The sequence below is a fragment of the Vidua chalybeata genome, chromosome 24 (assembly GCF_026979565.1).
Source record: "Vidua chalybeata isolate OUT-0048 chromosome 24, bVidCha1 merged haplotype, whole genome shotgun sequence".
Classification (NCBI taxonomy): Eukaryota; Metazoa; Chordata; class Aves; order Passeriformes; family Viduidae; genus Vidua; species Vidua chalybeata.
In genome coordinates, this window is record NC_071553.1 from 3,347,074 (window position 1) to 3,373,853 (window position 26,780).

Genomic DNA, 26,780 nt, shown 5'->3' on the forward strand with positions numbered 1-26,780 from the left:
AAGGTTTTTTCTCCGTGCCCTCCACCTGCTGGAATCCAGGCACAGCACAGCAGCACTGGCACCAAAAGTTTCCCAATTTATGGTCCTGGGGATCAGCCCTGCCCACCTCTCTCCCAGGACCAAGGATTTGCTTATAAAAACCTAAATCTGGAGAGTATTTCACCAAATGAACGAATTTCTATCACTTCTCCATCCTGCTCTGCTTTAAATACACCAGGGCAAGAAAAATAATTTGCTTATATTAATGAATTATATAAATTATTATTATATTATAGATAATATTTATTATCATTAAATTTATTATAGATTTAGTCAATATATATATTATAAATATTTGCACATATTGTATATTACATAATATATTATATATTAATATGACATAATATATATTATATAATTATATAATATATATGATATAATTATATAATAGATATTATATAATTATATAATATACAATAAATATTATAATATACATTAGAATAATATGATATAATATAATATAATATAATATAATATAATATAATATAATTTATAGATATAAAATTATATATAATTATATATAAATTATATATATATTATATTTATATCTATAAATTGAATTTATAATAAATCAGTACATTTAATTAAATGTATTAAATTCCTGCCCCATCTCCAGAAGTGTTCCAGGCCAGGCTGGAGGGGATTTGGAGCAGCCTGGCACAGTGGAAGGTGGCACTGGATGAGCTTTAATGTCCCTTGCCACCCAAACCACTCCATGATTCCATTCCGTGAATGGAATTCAGTGTATTTTTCTAACAGACACATATCCTGGGCTGGTAACTGATCTGGAATGACCAATTTGCAGCCGATTTCCCTTGAAAACACAACTCCCTGAGCCACACCTACCTGGCCAGGGCGCAGTCCGTCCGCTGACCTGGGGAGGAGACAAAGAAACCCAGCGTGAGCAAGGGGAAATGCTTTCAGTACTTCTGTACGGAGAATCTGGGAAGGAGATGGAGGAAGAGGAGAGAGGAGGGGAAGCTCCAAGGGCAGCACCAAACCCACCCCTGCACCAAATCCCACCAGGAACCAGCTCAGGCTGTCCAAGCACTCCTCTCTCTGTGAATTCTTGTTTTTAAATAGAAATTTCCTCCCTGAGCATTCTAATTGTTGACTTCTGCCAAAAAAACTGGGCTTGTCACTCCCTCCCTCCCTCTCTCTTCCCAGGGGAACTGGTGGGGCAAGAGATTCTACTTCACACAGCCCCTCAGGAAGAGTGCAAACATTCCCAGATTTGTCAGCCCACAGCCTGAGCGTGCTGGCACCCAAGCTATTTTGAGAGACAGACGTTCAGTGGTGTTTTTTATAAACATATTTATAAAAACACTCCATTAACTTGTGCTGAGTTTTCGAGGCAGCAGCAGCCAAGCCAGGGACTTGCTAATTCAGCATCACCTAAAACATCACAACAGAAGAGGCAGGAGAAAGGAGGATGTGCTGCTGGGAGTGGGACAGGCCCATTTTTTTTTTTGGTTAGGAAAAAAAAAAAAAAAATCAGTGAAACCACACTGATTCCCAGCAGCTGAAAATCCACCTTCCCTCCTGCTGTCTTCCTGCTCCTGGGGAGATGGAAGGAGGAGTGAGGGAAGCAGCTAATTGCTCATGGCTGACAATTAGTCGAGCACATCTTGATAGCCACTTTTGCTCTCCCCACGTAAAGCCAAAACAGTGCATAATTTACATGAAAATGTTATTCTGCAGCAGAATTTCCAGCCATCTGTCCCGTTTTCATCATGGAATATTCATACAGAGAAATTACACGGCTGTGGCAGCATCAAGGGGCTCCTGCATTAGGGTGACAAATGGGGACAGGAGGCAGGGACATAATGACTTGCAGAGAGGAGGACTTGCTGCTACTTTTATTGCTGGAACTTGTCATCTTCAGATTAAGGCAATTTGCACCACGACTAAAAAACGTCACCTGAGGATGGGGCAGGGAGGAGAATAAAAAATAACAACCCCTGAACCTCCCAGGCACTGAAGGCACACAGCTGGAGGCACGTTTGCCTGCAAAGCTCCTAACTGTGCTCTGGGGATGTGTGGAGGGAATTTTATTTGCCCATTTCCCAATTAAGTGGCATTTTATGGATAAATCTAGGCATGGTCCCCAGTTTGTACCATTAACCTGCTCCTGTGGGTTGGGAAATGGGATGTTCCTCCCTTTCCCAGCTCCTTCTGATCTCACAGATGACAGGAGGAGTTTGTTTGGGGCTCACCCTGACACTCACCGGGTCCCTTCTCAGAGCCACTAAGAGAGCTCTGGTTTGCAAAAAGCAAATGAAGAAAACAGAAGCAGCCTTTCAATCCACACAGCAATACAGAAATCACATTTAATTTCCTCTTCTTTTCCCCCTAGCACAGCTTGAGCTGGGTTCAGGGGGCAGGCAGGTTAAGAGGAAACAGGGCTGGAATGCAGAGGTCAGCCATGACCCAGAATGTCACCAGCCACAGGGCAGCTCGCCTGCCACTCACAGATATTCAGAGGCACAAGAAAAATGCCCTGAGGACACAAAACTTTGCCTTCAGCCACCCTTTCTTACAGGAGAGCTGAAGAGATGAGCAACTTCATCCAAGCCAACCCAACCCACAGCGAGGCACATCCTCCCCTCATCTCTGATAAACACAAAACTCTTAATTACTGCAGCATGAAGTATTTCAGTTTGACAGTGCACTTTCAAACTGAAAACAAAGCACTTCAAAGGCCACATGCTGGCTGAGTTTTCATCCAGCAGATTTGCACACCACGAGCTGTGGGCAGCTCAGCTCAGCCCTGCTCCAGACACAACCCAGGACTGAGCTGAGCCAGTTTCTGACCTGACATTTAGACTGTTCAAACCTTCTCCCCTGCAAATACAAGGCAGGCAGGTTTCTATGGAAACTTGGATGCAGAGTTGAAGTGTTTTTGGCCAACAGGATTTGCCCATACCATAAAGGGAAAGAAATCTGCCTTTGTTCTGACTCGAACAGCAAATGAATATTCAGTTCTGGCTGCTGCCCCCTGACTGATGCCCTCTAGACAGGCAACATATTTCACATGCTCTGAAATTTGTTTGTGCTTCTCCTAATAAAAGCCTGGGCTCAACGCTGGGTTGAACCCAGAGAGGTGAGGAGCAGCCAGCCTGCCACACAAATGAAGGCCAATAATTCTGAAGTGATGAGTAAATCACCAGGTTTGGCCCAAGAGAGATCATGAAGAGCTCCCTGGGATGGGTGTGAAGCAGGGGCAGCACACAAATCAGTGATGCACATCAGAGCCTCATTAAACATTTTGGTGCTCACCATTCATCTCCCTCACGAGGAATTAATTCATAAAACACCAGCACAGCCACTGCATCCCTAATGCAGGGCTGCCACCCTCAGCTGAGGAACTCAACAAATGCCCCAGCCTGGCTGGGAGCTCTGCTGGGGACAGAGATTAATTCATTAATTACCCTGAATACACTCACTTTCTCCCAGGGTCTTCTGCAGGAGGTCATGCTTGGCCTGGAGCTTTGTGATCAGGTTCCTGCCTTCCAGGTACTCCTTCATTTTCTGTGGAAAAAACAGCATGGTGAGGGGACACTTCATCTCTCTGATCAAGTCTTGGGGCTGCTGGATTGTGAGCACCAGGGCAGAGTGACACTGAATTTACAGAGTGACACTGAATTTACAGAGTGACACAATTTACAGTTAGAGTGACACCAAATCTACAGAGTGACACTGAATTTACAGTTAAAGTGACACCAAATTTACAGAGTGACACTGAATTTACAGAGTGACACAATTTACAGAGTGACACAATTTACAGAGTGGCACTGAATTTACAGAGTGACACAATTTACAGATAGAGTGACACCAAATCTACAGAGTGACACTGAATTTACAGTTAAAGTGACACCAAATTTACAGAGTGACACTGAATTTAGTGTGACACTGAATTTGCAGTTATAAAATGACACTGAATTTGCAGAGTGACACTGAATTTGCAGTTACAGAGTGACATTGAATTTAGTGTGACACTGATTTTACAGTTAGAGAATGACACTGAATTTACAGTGACACTGAATTTACATTTAAGGGACACTGAATTTACAGTTAGAGAATGACACTGAATTTATAGTGACACTGATTTTACAGTTACAGAATGACATTGAATTTACAGAGTGACACTGAATTTACAGTTAGAGGGACACCAAATTTACAGAGTGACATTGAATTTAGTGTGACACTGAATTTGCAGTTACAGAGTGACACTGAATTCAGTGTGACACTGAATTTACCTTTAGAGGGACACTGAATTTACAGTTATAGAATGACACTGAATTTACAGAGTGACACTGAATTTAGTGTGACACTGAATTTGCAGTTACAGAATGACACTGAATTTAGTGTGACACTGAATTTACAGTTATAGAATGACACTGAATTTGCAGTGACACTGAATTTGCAGTTACAGAATGACACTGAATTTAGTGTGACACTGAATTTACAGTTACAGAATGACACTGAATTTAGTGTGACACTGAATTTACAGTTATAGAATGACACTGAATTTGCAGTGACACTGAATTTACAGTTATAGAATGACACTGAATTTAGTGTGACACTGAATTTGCAGTTACAGAGTGACACTGAATTCAGTGTGACACTGAATTTACCTTTAGAGGGACACTGAATTTACAGTTATAGAATGACACTGAATTTACAGAGTGACACTGAATTTAGTGTGACACTGAATTTACAGTTATAGAATGACACTGAATTTAGTGTGACACTGAATTTACAGTTATAGAATGACACTGAATTTGCAGTGACACTGAATTTGCAGTTACAGAGTGACACTGAATTCAGTGTGACACTGAATTTACCTTTAGAGGGACACTGAATTTACAGTTATAGAATGATATTGAATTTACAGAGTGACACTGAATTTAGTGTGACACTGAATTTGCAGTTACAGAATGACACTGAATTTGCAGTGACACTGAATTTACAGTTAGAGGGACACCAAATTTACAGTTATAGAATGACACTGAATTTGCAGTTATAGAATGACACTGAATTTGCAGTGACACTGAATTTACAGTTAGAGGGACACCAAATTTACAGTTATAGAATGACACTGAATTTACAGAGTGACACTGAATTTAGTGTAACACTGAATTTGCAGTTACAGAATGACACTGAATTTAGTGTGACATTGAATTTACAGTTATAGAATGACACTGAATTTGCAGTGACACTGAATTTGCAGTTACAGAGTGACACTGAATTCAGTGTGACACTGAATTTACCTTTAGAGGGACACTGAATTTACAGTTATAGAATGATATTGAATTTACAGAGTGACACTGAATTTAGTGTGACACTGAATTTGCAGTTACAGAATGACACTGAATTTACAGTTACAGAATGACACTGAATTTGCAGTTGCAGACACTGAATTTACAGAGTGACACTGAATTTACAGTGCCAATAACTCTGAAATTCATGGTTAAAGCACAAAGTCCTGGCTTAAGTATCTGGGCAAGTCTAAAGCTCAGGCCACTCCTATTCTGAGCCCAGCCAAGCTTGGATCAGTGATCTCAGAGGCCTTTTCCAACCTTAACAATTCTGAAATTCTGCAAATTCTCCATCTGCAGGGCGATTTCCATTGTTCCACTGTGGGATCAGCTGAACGTTTGGCATCTTTGGAGCCATCAGAGGAGCTGTCATCCATCCCTGGGCAGGCAGGGCGGGGTGCACTGAATGAGCAATCTGTTTTAACCAGCCACAAGGCTGCTACTGTGCTTATTCTCTCACTTAACCTCTCTCACCCCACTTTACTTGTCAAACCCTGCGTGCTGGATGATCCACAGGGCTGCACAGGACAAAACAAATAAAGATATTATTGAAGTTCAGATTTACTCTGGCAGTGGAATATTGCACAGCCACGCAGGCGTTCTTCCCACTGCTCCCTGATATTCCACAGCTTTGCAAATGCTGGGTTTTTTTGGTTTTTTTTTTTTTTTTTTTTTTTTTTTGGTTTTTTTTTTCAGTTCTTTCATCTCTTATCTTGCAGTTCAGAGCAGTTTTATTTATCTTCACTGAGCTGCAGCATGTGAAATAACTCTGCTGTACAGGGGCTGCCCACATTAAAAATGGGACATGCTTCATTCAAAACCACAAACTCTGCAAATATCACAGAGCACTCTTTGGAATCCTGAGGGATCTTAAGAATTCAGCCAGCAGGATGAGCACAGAGAGAGGATTCTTATCTGATAATGAAACGTTCTTGTTATAATCAGATGGTTTAGGTGGGAAGGGACCTCAAAGCTCATCCAGTTCCATGGGCAGGGACGTTTTTCACCATCCCAGGGTGCTCCAAGCCTTGTCCAGCCTGGCCTTGGACACTTCCAGCTTTCCCCAGTTCAATCCACCTCCCTTCAGGGCTGATCTGCACAATAAAACTAAAAATCCTTGAGGTAAAAATGGGTATTTTTAACAACTGGACCCTGCCTGGCCTTTGCAGGAGCAGCTTCTGTGCAGGATGGAGTGAGTCAAGTAGAAATACATACATAAATAAAGAATTATATATTATATATATATATATATATATATATATATATATATATATATATATATATAAAATATAATATTTATAATGTATTCATATATAATGAACACAATATATTCATATATATTATATAATTTATATTATATATTATAATAAATATAATTTATATTATATTTATATATAACATACTATATAGAATACCATATATTTATATAAAAATATATTAATATAATACACTAATATAATATATAAAGAAATATACACACTGAGGCAGTAGTGAGGGTGAGGGAAAACCTTCCAGGAACTAACAGAGCTTCCCCTGAGGGCTCCCCAGCCCTGGTGTGCACTGACACAACAAACAGAAATGGCTTTAATTAACTGCCAGAATCCTGTGTTTTATGTCCCCTCGCTTGACAACATTGAAAGAAACACTTCACAAGAATTAAGTCCCTCTGGAAAGTCTCAGCATTTCCTGCTTCCTTTATTAATATTTCAATTTTTTTGTTGTTTTGGAAGAAAACAGGAAGAACCCTCAAAAAATGAATTACTTTTTTTTTTTGGGAATTTCCCTGTAGAATTTGTTTGCCAAGGCCTAACTGTATTTTGCTCAATCAGTTCAATTTCTGGAGAAGAAAATATGATGAAAATAATAATAAAAAAAAACACCTAAAATAAATAACTATACTAATATAAATGATATAAATATAAACTATAATAATATAAACTCTATAAAATAATAATAAAAACAAAACTGCAAAAATAACCAGTCTGAAGGGGGGAGTTGAGGATAAATCTGGTTCTGGGGGTCTCAGAGTCACAGGTGAAAGGACAGGAGGGTTGGAAGGCTCAGCCTCAGAAGCTTCAAGATCAGCAGATCGACTCCTCCAGGCAGAGTTAAGCCCCCTTTGAAGCAGATCTAAACACTTAAGCCCAGCCTAAGGTGGCTCAGGCAGGGCAGGGCAGAGGCACTCGCTGGGACTTGCAAGGCTCTGGATTTGAGGTCATTAAAAACATCAACAGGTACCAGGGGTTGCTTTAAAGGAGAAAAAGATGTTCCCATCCACTGCAGAATCTCTTTTTTTTTTTACTATTTCCTCATGCCTAACATTCTGTTCCCTGCCTGTTGCAAGGACGCTGATGAAAAAAAAAATTAATTTCAAAATAAAGCTTCAGGCTTTTCTCAGTGAATTACAAAGATCCATTAGCCCTGGATTTTTGGTCTAATAAAAACAGACAAAGGGAAATAAAAAAATCATCAAACTACAGGAGAACTCCTGAGGATTTCCCTTGGGGCAGAGCACAGCTGGAGCTGGGCTAAGTGCAGCCAGAACAAAGCAGCAGAAAGGTCTCGGAGTGGCCTCAGTGGTGCAGGGTGAGAGTCCAGAGGTGAAGATCAGCTGGCACTCAGAGCCAGGAGCATTTTGTACCTACAAATCCCAGCAAGTCTGGCATCTCTGAGCCCAAATCCTGCAGGATGCTCCCAGGCAGACCCAGCTGCACACGGGATGAAGCAGAAGCCAAGCAGACCTCCCTGGCTGGGACATAAAAACCATTTCTGCCACTGCTCCATGTCCTGACCCATCCCCAGTCAGGAAAAGAGTGATTTTCCTCTCTCTCACCCCTCCAGGAGTAATTCCAAAGCAAGCACTCAACTGAAGGATGGGGGAACTGGATTCACTTCCCACAGGATCAGCACCACCAGGACCCCCCAGCTGCAGGACTCGGGGGCAGCAGGATTTTATCCCCCACTTCCCCATGTCTCAAGGCCTTGGCAAAAATAAACCCCCACTAACCCTAAAGCACTTCACCCAAGCAGCATTGCTCTGGATCCTCCTCTTTCCAGAGATAAAAACCCCAACGTTTTGCCTAAGAACTCAAATGATGCTGGTTTAGAGGTGAAAGAATGAAACTGCTCCCCCCCTTCCCAGTGCCCAGGTGGGGCTGGTGCCAGCTGTGCCCTGCTGGGCAGCTGTGCCAGGATGCCTGGCTCGGGAAGCAGGGCTGTAACCATGGCAGCAGCAGCACATCCCTGGATTTTGGCTCCCTGAAGTCGCTGCTGCTTCCCTGCCTCAGCCACCTGCAGCAGCTCAGGGCTGGGGCCGTCCTGCCCTGCACACTGGGAACTTTAAATTACCCTGAATGCAAATTAAATTACCCTGAATTCAAATCTCCCTTCAAAACCCAACAAGAGATCCATCAGCACTGGGATGTGCTTCCAGTGGAAACACAGATTATTCCAGGCTGGAGACACTCCTTCTGCTAAATTCCCATCACTGCATTTACCCAAGAGCTCTGCCTAGGAATGCAGCACATGGAATTTCCTCCTTGAGTCACATTAATATGGAATATTCTTTAAAATCAGCGTTTTTCTTAAAGCTCCTATCCCCCAGCACTCAGCGCATCACGAGGTAAAAGGGAATTAAATCTCAATTCTGCACTGCACTTTGTTTTTTATCCCCTACACAAAGCTCTGCCCTCAAACCTCATTAATACCCATCAGATGGTTTTTATGAGACACTGAAAAAGCTGCTCCTGGGAGATGCAGAGCTGGAAATCCTTATCTAGGCCATTTATAAGCCTGGTCAATAGCAGATCAATCCAGCATCTGATCAGGCTGCTTAAAGAGGGTCTCTCTCTAACACCACACCAACAAGATGAAACGGAGAAATATCCCATCCAAACCGAGCCCTGGATTCCTCCTTCTCCTGTCTGAGCTCAGAATAGCTCTCTCTAGAGAGGAAATGCTGCGAGTTCAATTAAAAATCACTTTTCTAGTTCCATAACCCTGGGCAGGGTGGTCAATCCTGTCGTGATTGTGCAGTTTTCCACCCACTTCTCTAAATAGCCAGATTCACCTTCAGTAGAGGATTTTGGATTCTAAGTCAAGGCCTACTGATCTATCCTGCCATGTTAGGGCCATTTGCACTGAAAATTCAGATTTTTAACAAGCAACACCATTCTAAGAAGAAGAAGGTGAAGGATGCCCAAAGGAATGACAAATTAAGCATGGTAAGATCCGTGATTTTCATCTGCTACTCTGAAATATTTTGAAACTGGAAACAAATTTCAATGGTTTAACATAAATCTGATGTAGGAAAAAGACACCCAGTCTGGCATGAAATTCAATAGCAAAAGGCTCTTAGCATCTTGTAAAAAACACTGACTCAATGAAAAGCTTATGCAGGCTGAAATTGTAAGATGATAAAAAATGAAAGAGCTAAACATTCTTTTAGTTTGCCCTAGTTTTGAAATTTCATGTTTACAAGCTAAGTTCTTTCTCAGAAAACTCCCTTTTCAGATGCTGAAGAAATCAAATTTGACATGATTTACCCACAGACTATGTTTGAATCAACAGAGATATCCCAAAATATTTCCAGGGAATTGGGAGCACACATTTCTAAACCCCAACACGGTTCCTCTGCTTGCCCAAAATCAGTGAGAGAAGTGTTTTTTGTTGGACAAGAGCATCACTTTGCACTCTGCTGTGAGGATAATTCTGAGTAGATCACATTGAAAATAACAGAATGGTGGAATGGGCTGGGTTGGGAAGGATCCTAAACATCATCCAGGGGCTGGGCAGGGTATCCCAGGCTCCTCTCCTGGCCTTGGACACTTCCAGGGATGGGGCAGCCACAGCTGTACCAGGGCCTCACCAGCCTCACAGGGGAGAATACCCCAAAAGAGAAAAGAAAAACCCTCTTAAATCCCTACAAATCAGCCCCTTACTGTGAAGTAGAACTGCTCAGTCTCCTGCTGGTTCGCCCTTCTCTTGGCAATGCTGGGTTTGCTCATGAACGTTTCCGACACCGTGGATTTCACCGACTCCATGGAGTTGCTGTACTGGAAGCAGTCAGAGACATCGAAGTCCTCTATGGTGACAATGTCCTGGATTGTCTGCAGCGTGGCCTCCATCGTCTTCTTAACCTGCCCAGCAAGAAGGAGAGAACTCAAAACCTCAAGGTTTTGTGTTGTGAGCAAACAACAGAGGCAGTGAAGTCCCCTGGAGCACTTTGCTAATAAACAGATATTACTGGTTTCACACCCTGGGTGCTGTAATTAATTTTGGCTCATTAACAGCACAGTCCATGCAAGCACAGAGCTGGCAGCACCCTGAACCTGCCAGGACTCCGTGCCAGGATCTCAGGGGCTGGGATCAGGAGGAGATGGGAAGAAATTTAACCTCAAAGCAAAGAAAGCTGGAACCAAGATCCTCTAATTGTCTTCTGCAACTGCATCTACTGGGCATCAAATGTTAATTACAAACAGACTCTGCTGCACTGTGCATTTTTACTGAAGGCAAGAATCAATTTTCTAGACATAAAAGGGGTGCAAATTTTGCACAGAGGTGCAGAGATCAGATCCCCACTCTTGTCATCTTCTCATCTTGGATAGCCACTTAAACAAAAATCACTTTAAATCAGGTTATGCAAACTCACTTCAAAACATTAAATTCCTCCTTTTCCCTTTGCTATCCAAATTCAACTTTGGCAACACAGCCAGTCTTACCAAGGTAAGGATGGGAAGAGAGATTTGGGGGGGGTATTTTAAAGGATTCTCCCATACACCCAACTTTCCTGTGAGATTCCACCACAATTAATGCACAAGATGTTGGCCTTGAATTTTACCACAAGCGTTAATACAAAAGGATCACAACCACCAGATTCTTCCATAATCAGTGCCCAATAATCACTGGAAGTGGCTAAGAGGGGTTGCTGAGTTTTGGTTATTAACTGACCTCTTCATTTTCAATCTTCAGCGTGGACAAGCGGGACTGCAGCTGCTGACACCTCTGCACCAACTCACTCTGGACTGGCTGCTGGGCACAGAGCTGAGACTCCTGCAGGAGAAACAGCACAGCAGAGCATTGCAATTGCTTGTTTATTTATCAAACACAAACATTCTCTGAAGTGCTGAACTTTAAAACTGAAGTCAGTTTTAAAATCCAGGTTGAAACCTGGATTTCGACCAGAGGAGAAGGTTCTGCTGCTCCCCCCCTGAGAGGACTAACAGCAAGCAGATGATGGCAACATCAAAGAAGAGCTAGAAAACATCAGCTGCTTTCAGTGATGTCAGTTGAAAGTGTGTTTTGGGAGTCTGGAGGTGCTTTATCCCACGTATTCGGATAAATCACATCAAAAATCAAGAATTTGGTTCAGTGTTTCAGCCAAGCATCCTGGGGTAGGGGCACAAGGGGCTGGGATTGCTCAGCTGAACCACCTGCACAGCACAATAACAGGCACAGGTCACTCTTGAATGAATCCAGGGCAGCTGAAATCAAAAAGCTCAGGCTGGGGACCTGTCACAGGCACCAGAACACCGAGGTTCCCTGAGCTGCTCAGAAAGACTCTTATTCCACAGCATGAGGCAGCTTTTCCCTCTCGTTTTGTTCTGGGTTTTGTGTGGGTTTTCTACAAGAAAACACTGACCTCACTGCCTGAGGCTGTTTCTTCAGAGACAGAATTGAAATTGGGAGTTTTATCCCACACACAGGATGACATATTCTGATTTAATCTGCTGTGTGCAGCACCATTGCAACAAGACCATCAGCTGCATTTCTAAACACTCCTCCAGCCTTGAGAAGCAGCAAGATAAATGATTCAGTGAATGGAGCTGCTCCTGAATGAGACTCTGCAGGTAATTCCTTTTCTTCTCACGATCTTACAGCATCAGAAGCACAGAAAAATCCAGGGAAAGTCATTTGCAGTCTGAAGGTTTCACTTAAAACGGGAGAGACAAAGAAGAGCCTGGAGCAGGGGCTGTAATTCCCAGCCCAAAGGAAGAGGCTGCCTGCAAGAGACCATCCTGCACTCTGTGCTCGGGGGATGATGTGGAAATCCAACCAGCTGCCCTGAACTGCCACACTGCAACTCAGAAGCAGTTTCAGCCTGGGTGACTTTCAACAGCTCCCAGCTGAGCAACCACATCTCGATAAACCCATGAAAGAGAGAGAGGGGTCTGCCCTGCCAAAAATGCAGAGTCCTCTGACAGCCCCAGCTCACAAGGAGGATGCAAAAAGCAGCATTTGTGCTCTCACTTGCACACTCAGATGCTGCAAAAAAAACAGTGTTTAGGTTTCTTATATTGGCTCTTCCAACCTCAAAATTCAGCGGCTGTCTTGGGGATTAACCTGTAGCTGAATGAAACCTAGCAGGTTTCCTACTCACATTTAGGAAACCTAATGGGTCTCCCCTACTCATATTTAATATTAAACCTAATTAAGCATTTTCACCTCTAGTGAAGGGCCAAGGATCAGGATCAGCTTGGATTTAACAGCAGCACTTGCTCCTTTTCACAGAATCTTTGGGGCTGCAAGGGACCTCTGGAGATCATCCAGCTTTGATAACCAAAAGAGTAAAATTTAGATATCTCTGCCATGAGCCTCTGCTTAATCTTCACACCATCTCCCACCTCTCAGGCTCCCAAAAGACAGGCAGCCCTGGGAGGAGCTGAGGAGGAGCTTTTTCAGTGTCTCATAAAAACCATCTGATGGGTATTAATGAGGTTTGAGGGCAGAGCTTTGTGTAGGGGATAAAAAACAAAGTGCAGTGCAGAATTGAGATTTAATTCCCTTTTACCTCGTGATGCGCTGAGTGCTGGGGGATAGGAGCTTTAAGAAAAACGCTGATTTTAAAGAATATTCCATATTAATGTGACTCAAGGAGGAAATTCCATGTGCTGCATTCCTAGGCAGAGCTCTTGGGTAAATGCAGTGATGGGAATTTAGCAGAAGGAGTGTCTCCAGCCTGGAATAATCTGTGTTTCCACTGGAAGCACATCCCAGTGCTGATGGATCTCTTGTTGGGTTTTGAAGGGAGATTTGAATTCAGGGTAATTTAATTTGCATTCAGGGTAATTTAAAGTTCCCAGTGTGCCAAACAAGCAGCCCTGGAGGAGGTCAATTAACCAAACTGGGGGTGATAAACACCCAGAGCTGCAGGAGGGAGCCACACTGACCATGTCCCCCATGTGTGGCTGGAACTCAAACTTCATGGGGGGGCAGAAGACGTTGTTGTACATCTCCATCAGCCTCTGCTTGTCACTGTTGGCATCCAGGTTCTCCACGGCGTTCTCGATGGCGTCCAGCCCCTCGTGCTTGGACTGCTCCAGGTTCAGCTCGGCCGACAGGAACGTCCTCAGGGCTCTGTTGAGGCTGGCGTGGTAGCCCAGGTCACAGCACTGCTGGAAAAAACACACACAATTCCAGGTGAGTGAAGCTCCAGAATGGGAATCTGAACGCCTCCAAAGGGCAGGCGTTGTGTAAATGGGGAATGAGTTGTGGGTTGTCAACATTTTCTGCCCCGGATCTCCAGGCCCAGCAAGGTCCTCCCAAGCCTGACAGAAAGGTGGGATGGCTTCAAAATCAACATTTCCTGAGGTGCTTTCCCCACAAACCAAACAACAGCCAGCAAGGGCTCGAGCCACGGGAGGGTGAATGTGTAACACAGCAAGATAAGAGATTTTTATCTCATTTGCTGCCTCAAATTATGTCAGAGGGTGACAGCTGGAGCCCAAATCTGCTGATTCTGGAACAATTTTGTTGTGGGTTTTTTGTCATCTGCTGGGTGGCAGGGAGGTCGCACGTCCCTCACTGTGTGCACAGAGCACCTCAGCCTGGAACCCCATGCAAATTTTATCACCACGTTTTAGTTATATAGCTTAAATTATAAGCTATAGGAGAAGCTTAAATTATTATAACAGTTTGTGGAGTTTTCTTGGGGATTTAGAGACACATTTTTAATGGAGAACTAGAGACTCATTTCATCCAAAAATGAAGTGGCAAGTTCAACAGCAGGGCAGTGGATTTCTCTAGATTCTAACCTGACTTTTAGGGGTCTTGTTCATATGAAAACACCCAAAAATCTTTAAATAACATCATTCAAAGGAAAGCAAGGCACTGAAGTGCAACTGGAGAGACAAGACACAGGATTTGGATCATCTGTAAAGGCCAATCTGCACCCAAATAATTCCATAATTCCAGCAAACTGCTTCATCCCGTGTACTTCAGGGATGAGGAGCATGACCTGGCCATGAAAAGAGAGTCATCCAAAACCCAGCAGCCACCAGTTGGGATGATTTCATTGCTGGGCTGAAACAGAAGAGCAAAAAACTTTGAAGCAAGAAGTGGTTATGGTCAAGAATTTCCTGGCTATGGCTGACACTGGGATGATGTCACTGGGAGACAATCAAGCAGCCTCATTTCCACCACGGCTGCAGAGCCAAGTTTTCATGTTTCAGAAGAGGGGGAAAAAAAGGAGCTTTTCATTAGCATGAGATCAGAACCAGCCTGGATTTTTCAGCCATCTCATAAAGTGAGCAAGAAGGGAGCCCACCTTCTTGGAATTACAAGCAAGATCACATCCACTAGGAGAATATCCAAAAAGGAAAGAAAGAGACCATCTGCCTGATTGCTGTGCTGCTCTGTAAGCAAAATTCACATGAAAACTCCTCCTCGCCCATCATTTGGGTCTCATCACTGTCATTGTTTGCAAACGCAGAGGGGAAAAAAGGGAGGGGGAAAGAAGGAGGGGTGGTGGGAGAGGGAAGAGAAACTGCTGGACCATTCCCTGCTCCCACAGAATTCCTGCCACCGAGTGCTGGAAGCCTGGCTCTTGTGCCAAACATGCTGTGGCAGGTGTGAAGCCTTGGAAAAAGAGCTGCAGTTGCTGGTTGGGCTGCAGGCAGAGAATTAAGGGATTTTACATTCAATCAGAAAAGAACAAAACCAGCCAAGCAAAAAACAAAACAAAAAAAAAGACCAAAAAAACAAACAAAAAACCCACCCAAAAAACCAACCCAAAAGCAAAACAAAAGAGGCTTGATTGAGAATCTGCACGTGTGGAGGCAGCCTTGGATCAAGAGGCACTCACAGCTCCTGCTCACTCTGCAGGGCTGGTCCTGCAGCTGTGGGGGAAAGATGGGACTGGGACAAGGACCAGGATCAGACTGAACAGAGGAATTCCTTTTCACAGAATTTTTGGGGTTGCAATTTTTGGGGTGATCTGGAGATCACCCCGGCCAAGGCAGGGTCACCTGGAGGTGACACAGGGACACGTCCAGGTGGGTTTGGGGTGTCTGCAGAGAGGGAAACTCCAGGACCTCCCTGGGCAGCAGGTCCAGGGCTCTGCCACCCTCCTGGGCAGAAGCTCTTCCTGATGTTGAGGTGGAAGTTCTTGTGTTGTAGTTCAGGAGTCCCTGTCCTGAACAGAGCCTGGCACCATCCTGACACCCCTTGGGGAGACTGGCATGGACTGATGGGAGATTGGCACGGGTTAATGGGAGATTGGCACGGGTTAATGGGAGATTGGCACGGGTTAATGGGAGATTGGCACGGGTTAATGGGAGATTTTATGGACTGATGGGAGACTGGCATGGACTGATGGGAGACTGGCATGGACTGATGGGAGATTGGCACGGGTTAATGGGAGATTGGCATGGATTAATGGGATATTTTATAGATTGATGGGAGATTGGTCTGGATTGATGGGAGACTGGCATGGATTGACGGGATATTTTATGGATTGATGGGAGATTGGCATGGACTGATGGGATATTTTATGGATTCATGGGAGATTTTATGGACTGATGAGAGATTGGCATGGATTGACGGGAGATTGGCATGGATTGATGGGATATTTTATGTATTGATGGGATATTTTATGGATTGATGGGAGATTGGCATGTATTGATGGGATATTTTATGGATTGATGGGATATTTTATAGATTGATTGGATATTTTATGGACTGATGAGAGACTGGCATGGGTTGATGGGAGATTGGCATGGATTGATGGGAGACTGGCATGGATTGATGGGATATTTTATGGATTGATGGGAGATTGGCATGGACTGATGGGATATTTTATGGATTGATGGGAGATTGGTATGGATTGATGGGATATTTTATGGATTGATGGGATATTTTATGGACTGATGAGAGACTGGCATGGATTGATGGGAGATTGGTATGGATTGATAAGATATTTTATGGATTGATGAGATATTTTATGGATTGGTGGGATATTTTATGGATTGATGGGATATTTTATGGATTGATGGGACCCCCTCTCAGCCTTCCCTTCTCCAGCCTGAGCAGCCCCAGCCCTCCCAGTCTCTCCTCATCAGGGAGATGCTCCCGACCCCAAATAATCTTTGTGGGTTCTGCTGGACCTTCCCCAGCAGCTCCTTGTCATTCCTCAACTGCAGAGCCCAGAACTGGACACAGATCCTGCTGTGGGACAGGCGCTTGTGCACCCTCCCAGTGTGACCAGTTTGTCCTCCCAGTGTCCCCAGAAATGCACTGGGAGGACTGGGAATCCACGGGGGAGTTAATGTGTCACAGCCCACCTCGCTCAGGCAGAATGTGTTGGCTCTCTGCTACAGAAGCCACTGACAGAAAACATTTCCCAACACACTCCCCCACTTTAAAGGGTTTTTTTTTTAAAGTCCAGTGTTCCATGTTTATAAATGCACCAGTCCTGCCATCCCTTTTCTGGGTTATATAAATGTTTGATGGAACCATTCTCAAAGGAAATCAATTTTTTATAAGAATTTAATGATAACTCATTCAAATTCACTTCCCAACATGACAGCTGATTAACCCTTTGCCAGTTAGATTTCAAACAGGCCTCAGAAGTGGAAGATTTAAGGGGAAAAAGCCCTTTGTTTTAAAATGCAATTCACACATGGAAGGGGAAGGATGAGATCCTGGAGTAAGCAGCCGTGGAACACCTACTCCTGGAGGAGCAAAGCAGGCTCTGAGACTCACACACACATTTTTATCTTTTTTTTCTTTCTTTTTTCCAATCCTGTCCTAGTGACCCTTTTATAAATGTGAGTTAATGCAAACTTCCCCATTACTGTAATATTTCATTAGCATCAAAGAGCTGTCTCAGTCCCCAAAGTCAGGAAATTCAAAACTACTGGGCTATGGCAGAAACAATTTATTGCTCTTAACTCTCAACAAAGAATTAACTCCCTGTTATCCTTCCCTGCACACTGCAGAGGGAACAATGTGCTGGATAAACATGACATTAAACATAAAGTTTAATGCTGTCTGGCATAACACAATCTCCTTGTAAGTAACTTTGAAGATTACTTTTATATTATATTTCAAAATTCAATATCACCAGATGATTAGATCGAGGGAAGGCATTACAGCCTGGCTTAAAAAACACATTTTTATTCAAGTCAGATGGCTCAGATAACCATCACTGGTTATAATTGTTAATTTTCAATCCTTCAGGATCAAAGGCATTAATAAATCTATTTTCCCTGTGTCTTAACAATGAGATAACTGAACTCCATCCTGTGCTCCCAGACAAGTCCCACATTTTTCCATGCCTGAACACAGAGCAGATAACACTTTTATTTTGAAGATGATGGGAGCTTGTAGAGTTAAATTGAATGCTCCAAGGGCAGGGACTCACCCAGAGCCACGAGGGCTCCTCTCTAGGAACAGACAAATCCCTGGAATTCAGAAGTTTGGGTTCTTGCTCTGCCATGCCCCAGACACAGCTGGGACTGCCCAGGGAGAGCAGCCCTTCCTTCCAGGCTGGGTAGCCCAGATTTGTCCTGTCCTGCTGGAAACACCTCAGCTCTGTGCTTACAAATTATTCTGGGCTCGTGAAACCCAAATGGACTCTTTGCTACCTGTGATTAATTAAAATACACCAAAAACAGGCAACTGGACCAGGCAGCATTTGGGAGAAGACTTGAGAGACAGGGCTTTAGATGAAAAAAAATTAAAACAATTAAATCTGGCTGATGCTGGTGAAATTAATCCCAATCTTGTAGCTTTGATATAAATATATACAGAGCTCTAATTTGTTAAAAACCCAGGGCCACGCAATTAAGGTTGAGCAAACGTTAACCAAAACAGGGCTCCTAAAAAGGCAGCAGGAATAAACAAACCAGGCCTCTGCAGTGCAGCAATCCTGCAAACCATGACATTTGGGAATAACAGCATTTTTCAAGCCCACTCTCAGTGACAGCCCTGACCTCCAAAGGACAGGTTTAAATCAACACCTGGCAAAAGAGCACTCCAGGCGAGTTTATCATCAGCTGAAGAAATGTATGTTATAGAGTGCTGGTTATTCTAATAGCTGAGTAATTAATAGAGATCTGAGTGCTCTTTATTGCCTGTGTCTAGAGACTCTTGTGCTCATCACTCCCTGCTCCTCCTCAGCAGCTCCCTCCAGGCTCTGCAGCCGAGTGCTTCCAGCAGGGATGGCCTTGGAAGGGGACAGCATCCACCAGAGCCACTGCCCCACACTCAGCCTGTCCAGCTGCAGGGGTGGCTCCATCCTTGGCAATAACCTCAGGGTTCCAGACTGGCTTTGCTGAGTTTTCAAAAATCAGAATTTTGGGGTTTTTTTTGGGTTTTTTTTTTTGCGGTGTGTTTTACCAAAAGCAGAATTGCTGTCCCCTGAATGGTGGGGACATTCATTTTCCCTGCCCACCCTTCCTGGTGGGCAGGGAAAGGATCTGAGGGAAGGGCTGGAGCTGTGTCAGGGAGGTTTGGGATGGAGATCAGGGAAAGGCTCTTCCCCCAGAGGGTGCTGGGCACTGCCCAGGCTGCCCAGGGAATGGGCACTGCTCCAAACCTTCCAGAGCTCCAGGAGTGCTTGGACAGCACCCTCAGGCACAGGGTGGGCTTTTGGGGTGGCTGAGCAGGGCCAGGAGCTGGACTGGATGATCCCTGTGGGATCCAACTCAGAATATTCCATAATTCAATGACTTTTCCAAAACCAGTTAAAAGCAGCTTTAGGAAACACCTCTGAACTCCCTCTCTCCTACCAAATTCCTTCTACTGTTTCTGCAGTTAAAAATCTTTTTTTCAAACACGCTGCTGAGTTAAAATCTTGTGGGTTTGCCTAAAGTAGTGCAATGAAAATGTCAGGCAGCAGTGTGACACTGAAGCTGGGTTTCACTTGAACGAAGCAGCTCCTCCTTTTCCCTCCCAGTGAGAGAAAAGTTTGTCTGTAACACAGGTGGCCACCTGAGAAAAGCTCTTGTGACAGCTTCAGGACCAATTATCAGGCCACTGCCACCCCTAAGGTGCCCAGCCCAGCTGTGCAGAGGTTTCCAGCTGTGCAGAGGTTTCCAGCTGTGCAGAGGGAGGGAGGAGAGGGGCGTGGGAGGCTCCTGGCCCCAGCAGCAGCACTTACATCAATGAGATCAGACAGGTCATGGATGTAGTACTTGAACACCGAGGCATTGGTGGCTTCCAGGGCCAGCAGATACTCATTCCTTGCCTTAATTGCCTTCAGTCTGTTTTCTGTGTACTTTGCTTGGCGCTGAAAGACAACAAAACCCCAGAATATAGCATTAAAAGAGGTGAGCAGCACTCTGGGTAACACCAGAGAACACTGAACAAATCTTAATCTGCTCGCACAGATTTTGCCCCTTTGAACTCCAGGACTCCAGGACTTGAAATGCAGATGGAATTATTTAGATGTGTTTGAGCATTGCTACACTGGATTGAAAGTCTTGAGGCTGTGGGACGGGAAAGATTAAAGGAGGAATGAAGGGACAAGGGGGTTTAGGAGGTTATGGCCCAGCTCCAGCACCACCAGAGAAGCCCATGAGGGTCTGAGGGTTGCTACAGACACCCCATCTCTTCCAAAGCCTGAACCTGGTCCTTCCAGAGCCTAAATCCATCCAAAAATAACTCCTTCCCTTCCATGGGCTTGAACCTTAGAGCTGAACTGCTGGAGTCACCAGTGAGGCCACTGGCTCTGCCCTCAAAGCCAGTTTGGGGTTGCTGGGCTCCCTGGAGCACAGGCCTTGTGCTCTGGACAACAAAAATAACCACGTGAACCATGAATTCCAGCAAGCAACCGCTGCTTTCCCACTCTAACCTGCTTTCAGCTTTTTGGGCCGTACACATCCCATTTTTGTGCATGTCCCCTTTCTGTACACATCCCATTTTTGTGCATGTCCCCTTTCTGTACACATCCCATTTTTGTGCACATCCCATTTTTGTGCATACCCCATTTTTGTGCATGTCCCCTTTCTGTACATGTCCCATTTTTGTGCATGTCCCCTTTTTGTACATACCCAATTTTTGTGCATACCCCATTTTTGTATATCCCATTTTTGTGCAGATCCCGTTTTTGTGCAGATCCCATTTTTGTGCATATCCCATTTTTGTGCATATTCCATTTTTGTACATATCCCATTTTTGTGCATATCCCCTTTCTGTACATATCCCATTTTTGTGCATACCCCATTTTTGTATATCCCATTTTTGTGCAGATCCCGTTTTTGTGCAGATCCCATTTTTGTGCATATTCCATTTTTGTACATATCCCATTTTTGTGCATATCCCCTTTCTGTACATATCCCATTTTTGTGCATATTCCATTTTTGTACATATCCCACTTTTGTGCATATTCCATTTTTTCTCCATATCCCATTTTTGTGCAGATCCCATTTTCCTGCACATCCCACTCCCTGGGATAACACAAACTGCACCTGCCTGTCCCAGAGGAAACTGCTGCTGGGTTTGCCTTCCCTTCAGCTGGCTGCTACTAAAACCTGCACACAGAGTGAGATTTGGCTCTGAGGAGGGAATCAGTGGCTCCTGTGCACCCTGCCAGTACCTTCTCCTTCATCTTCTCGATTTTTTTGACAGAGCTCCTCCGGACGTGTTTCTCCTCAAACTTGACGTTGGAGGTGGAGTCGGGGGAGCGCGGGGTCTGCTTGTCCTCCTGCTTCACTGACTTCCCAATCTGCTTCTCCTCCTGCTTCTCTGCCTCCTTCAGCTTGCTCTGGGCACTGATGCTGTCGGCGTTGTACATGTGGTAGGTTTTCATCACCTGCAGACAACAAAATCCAACACTCAGCGCCCAGCTGTAGGTCTGGAATACCTGAACCAGAAGAAAGAAGCACTCAGGGGAATTTGCCACGTCAGGAAAGCAGGGCAGGAGGTGCCTGAGCGAGTGTGGCTCTCAAAATGGGTCTGAAATCAAAGTGGGTGATTCTGCAGCTGCTGCTTGGTTTGACTTTGGCGTGTGCCTTCTTGCACAAGGCAGTAAAGGAGGCACAAAACCAAAAAAAAAACCAGGCTGCAGACTAATCCAGCCTCCTTGAGTGTTCAAAGGAAACGGTATGGCAGGAAAAATGAGAGCTTTTCATCAGCAGGTAAGGTTTCTGAAGGGAGCCCTAGCAGCCTTTCATCTGGGTGAATCAGAGCTTGGAACAGCACAGCATGGAAATCCAGTCTCAGCACAGCATGGAAATCCAGTCTCAGCACAGCATGGAAATCCAGTCTCAGCACAGCATGGAAATCCAGTCTCAGCACAGCATGGAAATCCAGTCTCAGCACAGCATGGAAATCCAGTCTCAGCACAGTGGCTGCAAGAGCCACTCAGGTGCCATTTGTTCAAATCAAATTTGGGACATAGGAGTACTTCTGGGTATCTTATGTAATTAAAAATAATTATATAATAAAATAAAATTATAAATCAATTATAAAGTTATAAATAAAATAAAGAAATTAATTCATAAGCAAGTGTGGTTCTTGGCTTTAGGGAGATCTGGACCCTGTGCTGTATGGACAACTTCTATTATAGCACATTTTTATCAGTAAATATAGATAAATATCCTCCCCACCCCCAGTCACAAAAATCCCATTTGTTTCACATGCTGTTAATGTCTAGATTTGTGTTAAGCAAATAGAACCAAAGGACATGAGATCTAAACCAGTTTCTTATCCATAAGTGCAAAGCAATTTGAATCCCTCACCAAAACAAACAAGATACAACACTCACAGGGGGCAAAAAAAAAAAAAAAAAAGCAAAGCACAATTGCATGAAGTCAACCATTCCAGCAGCAATAAAGGCTCCACTTGTGAATAATTTGATTTATTTCAGATGAAAACCCGTTTACAGCTATTTTGCAGCAGAACATAACACAATTTTACCTAAGTGGGCTGCGTGCTCCCCCTCTGCAGGGATCAGCAGAGGTCCCAGATTCAAAGAGACTCTGGATTTAAACATGAAAGGGAATGTGACTGCAGCCAGTGCTAAAGAACATCCTGAATAATTCACACACCCGCACTCCCAGCCCCTGCAGATGCTCAGACTATAAAGCAGGCCTTTATAATTATAATAATAGATGCAAAGGAGTTGCCTCTCCTCTCTTGCTCAGAGCTGAGCTGGCAGAGAGCAAAAGCAGAGGGAGAAATCCCAGTTTTAATGGGTTTTTAATGGTTTTGTGCCACGCTGGCAGCCACAGGCTCTGGCGTGGGGACACTGGTGACTGCTGAGGGCAAGATGGCACAGGACAAAAAAAAATTACAGGCTGGGACAACACTCTGGGTTTTATTTGTGCAGAGAAAGTAAAGATTTCACCATTCTGCCTAAAAGCAGGGATGCTGCCAATCCTCTGGATATGGAATTAGGGAATCATTGGGAAAGACCTCCAGGATCATCCAACCTTTGGTTGATCCCCACTTTGTCACCAGAGCCCTGAGTGCCACATCCAGCAGAAAAAAGAGGTGGAATTCTTTCTAAAAGTGCCTCTAAATTTAATCACTGGTGGGGTGGTTTTAATTCCAGCAAAAAAAAAGCATCTTTTAGCACCATCAGAAGTGGCTTTTTGCAAAGGAAAAGCTTTTCTGGTGAAGGGACAATTTAGAGCTCTGCAGCAGGAGGAATGAATAAATAGATTTCAAACTCCCAGCATTGCCATTACAAATATCAATGCCTTGCATCACTTTGTTTAGCAAATTCTGGAAGCTCTTCCTTCCAGGGGTAGAGAAATTAGCAGAATTCACTCTTTGGCTCCAAAAATGACCTGTCAGAGCCTGGCACCCAGAAATGATCCCCAGTCCATGAAACTCCGCTCCAGAGCCAGCTGAACTTGGATCAGAAATTGTTCCTAAAATCTGTTTCTAGAAGCAAATCCATGTCCTTCCTTAGGATCCCATCCATGACAGGACTCAAAAATTGAGCCAATTGTGCCCTCAAAGAGAAAACAATTTCTGGAGTGCTGATTTGCCTGAGTATTTGGCTTTGAGGCTCTAATTGTAACAAGTTGTAATGAAACAATTCCCTCTATACATTTTACTGATACAGGGAATTTCAGGGAACCCCTTGAAACTCTGTAAAACTGATTTTTACCCCCAATTTCACCACAGGGTCAACATGCCACGGCCTGAGAAACAACCCTGGGTCACCTTTTGGAAGGAGGAAGGCCTGAAAATACAAATCTCAGTGTCATGACCCGAGAAATCACTAAGGAAGGAAAAAATAAAAGGCATTTTGAGCCACTGAACACTGAGTTCTGCTTTTAAAGAAGAGAGAACTTGCTCAGTAACAGCAAAATTTTCATCCAGCAAGAGGTTTTGCCATTCATCTTTGTGAGGAGAAGAAAAATCCCCACGCAGCACATGAGCCCCTGGGGACACATCCCTCCTCCTCCTCCTCCTCCTCCTCTTTGGTGTCTCCAGTGGATTTAGTGAGAAGCAAAAAGCACAGATGGGAAAATCTCCCTCTAAAAGGGAAATTCTCCCTCTAAAAGGGAAATTCTCCCTCTAAAAGGAGCTGTTCTGCTGAGAGCTGAGGGACAAATAAGCTCAGTGGGTGCCTCTGAAGGCTCACACCACACAAACCCGAAAATTTTTGGCATATTTGGAAATAATTCTCCTATCTCTGGCTCTTTTTTAAGCCATCACTGCAGCAAAGCAACAAATGCTGAGATCTGTGAGGAGACAACACTTAGAGAGCTGAAACAACACGAGGACAGAGGGAAAAAAAATGGGATTTATGGAACTTTAGAGCAGGGATTGCAGCCTTTTCTCAGCTTGGGTGGGAGAAATCAAACACTTCTCCTTTCTGCCTGAGGAGATGCCAAGAAATGAGTTTGATTTACCGTGTAGAGTTCATTCAAAACCTTCATCAAGTCCTCCTGGAGCTGCAGTCCCACTTCCTTGCTCTGCAACAGAACAGAGAAATGAAAGTTAATTGAGGAAGACGTTGCAGAGGAAGTGAGCACGGGGCATCCACAAATAATTTAGGCCCAATTAAGCACCACTGGTAAATCCAATCAGTGCCCAGCCCAGAGGCATGCAGCGTCACCCTGCAGCAGGAGTGTTAATAAACTGAAATCTCAGATGGGCACAGTGAGGAAGAGAAAAATAAAAAAGAAAAGGAAAAAAAAAAGAGGAAAAAAGGGAAAAAAGTCAGGAAAAAATAAAAAAGAAAATTAAAAAAAGAGAAAAAAGGGGGAAAGGGAAAAAAGGAAAAAAAGGGGGAAAAGTCAGGGAAAAAATTAAAAAGAAAAGAAAAAAAGAAAAAAAGAAAAAAAAGGGGGGGAAAGGGGGAAAGAAGGGGAAAAAGTCAGAAAAAATAAAAAAGAAATAAAAAAGAAAAAAGGGGAAAAAAGGGAGAAAAGGAAAAGAAAGAAAAAGAAAAAGAAAAAGAAAAAGAAAAAGAAAAAGAAAAAGAAAAAGAAAAAAAAAAGAAAGAAAAAAAGAAAGAAAAAAAAAAGAAAGAAAGAAAAAAAGAAAGAAAAAAAGAAAAAGAAGAAAAGCTTGATGGAACACAGAGGGAAATTTCCAGAGAACGTGAGATTTTCAATTTTCAAGCCTGAAAATACGGAATTTTCCCGTTTTCATGGGATCAAGGAAGACTGTGGATGCAGCTTGGTGTGGAAGCTGAAGAAAAGCAGGATAAGGAAACCACCACGTAACAAGAATAACTCAATTCAATTTATAGATTTTACTCATTCACTGCCCACTAAGGCAGCATTTGCATGCTCGAAGCCTCGTGTTACAAGTGTTTAATATCTACTGGGGCAAGCAAATTTGATAAATCCAAGATTATTTATGCCTACAGCATTCAGGAAAAGAAACAGATAAAGAGGCACTGCAGCCAAACCCACACTTAAACCAACATTTCTGCCCAGGAAGTCGAGATAGTGCTAAGGCATGAGGAAAAAACCAAACACCACACTGATAAATTGAAAAGCCAGAAGAGAAAGATTATCTGATTGAAATTTAAATTATTCTTTGCTCCATACTGTCCCGTTCAGCAGCGCTTGGAGTTTCTGAGATTAAAACATTGCTTTATTAGAGACTTTTTAAAAATTATTTTGGGGTGTCGTGGTTCAGACCAGCCTGGATTTGCTCTGCTGGCAGCACAATGGGATTCACAGGTATCCAACGCCCAATCCTTTGGATTTTCCACATGTTCCAATCCCATCTTCCTCACCCTGCTGCCCAGGTGCTACAGGAAAAAAGAGCACCAGACACAGAGGAGTGTGTGATTTAGAGAAAAGCACAGAGCTGGTGATTCCCACCCTCCAGGGGAGCTGGCAGAACAAACCCGTGGGATTGCAGCTCTGGGAGCAGAAGGAGCTGAGGCTGCTGCCCAGCCCTGCACTGATCTGGGTCGCTGGGGTGCTTTGGTGTCGGAGTCCAGCACATCCCTCTGGCTGCCCTGGCTGGCTCCAGACCCTGGCAGGGGGCTCGCAGACCCTGGCACGAAGTCAAAACCACCTGTGGCTTCGTGGATAAAACTGCCAACTCTGTGTGAGGAATGACAGCCACGAGGGTTTGAGTAGTGTGGTAGGTGAATTAACACAGGGTGAAAAAGTGGAATTCTGGGGCTTTTTAGAATGGGGTTCAAGGGGACAAGATGGAGGGATTTGGGCATGTCCTGACCTTCTTCTGCTTCTCCTTGCCCTCCATGTCCCGCTGTGCTGGTGACACTTTTCTGTTGGTTTCAGGCACAGACACACTGCCCAACATCAATGACAGACATTGGCACGTTATTGTAACCACAGCACACGGAGTTTTTGGTATAAAATGTGAACACTGCCCTGAGGGCAGACAGAATGCCATGGCCGAGCTGCTGGACAGAGCTCAGCAGGGCAGAGAGAGAATGTTCTAGAGAAGGGAAAATGAACAACCTTGAGAAGCTGATCCTGCACATTCAGACTCCTCCTTTGGCTGCGTGGGCTGGGAAACGAGGACTTGTACACTCTGGCTGCCTTTTCCTCCCCGTGCAGGTGATCAGTGGAAGGGACTGCCTGCCATGCCCTGAGCACTGAACTTTTCTCCAATGCTGCTGCAACTGCCTGGCCCCATCATCTGCCTCTCACCCCTGCTCTTTCCAGCTCACTTTGCTCATTTCTCACACTGAAAATTTGCTCATTTGCTGCACAAATTGCTGAAGCGTCAATTATACGACAGATTAAA

At 44.1% G+C, this 26,780-nt stretch overlaps 1 protein-coding gene across 4 annotated transcripts in view; it reads right to left on the reverse strand.

Moving 5' to 3' along the window:
* SRGAP2 (SLIT-ROBO Rho GTPase activating protein 2) overlaps positions 1-26,780 on the reverse strand; it is a 105,071-nt gene that overhangs the window by 27,674 nt on the left and 50,617 nt on the right. For 3 of the 4 annotated variants that reach the window (XM_053963821.1, XM_053963823.1, XM_053963824.1), the window contains 8 exons: positions 24,452-24,514; positions 21,178-21,393; positions 19,741-19,869; positions 13,529-13,753; positions 11,310-11,411; positions 10,301-10,498; positions 3,486-3,570; positions 886-913 (listed from right to left, as the gene is read on the reverse strand). In XM_053963821.1, the coding sequence (XP_053819796.1) occupies positions 886-913; positions 3,486-3,570; positions 10,301-10,498; positions 11,310-11,411; positions 13,529-13,753; positions 19,741-19,869; positions 21,178-21,393; positions 24,452-24,514 (1,046 nt within the window). The remainder of the gene's footprint in view (positions 1-885; positions 914-3,485; positions 3,571-10,300; positions 10,499-11,309; positions 11,412-13,528; positions 13,754-19,740; positions 19,870-21,177; positions 21,394-24,451; positions 24,515-26,780) is intronic. The other variant, XM_053963822.1, reaches the window with a different exon arrangement.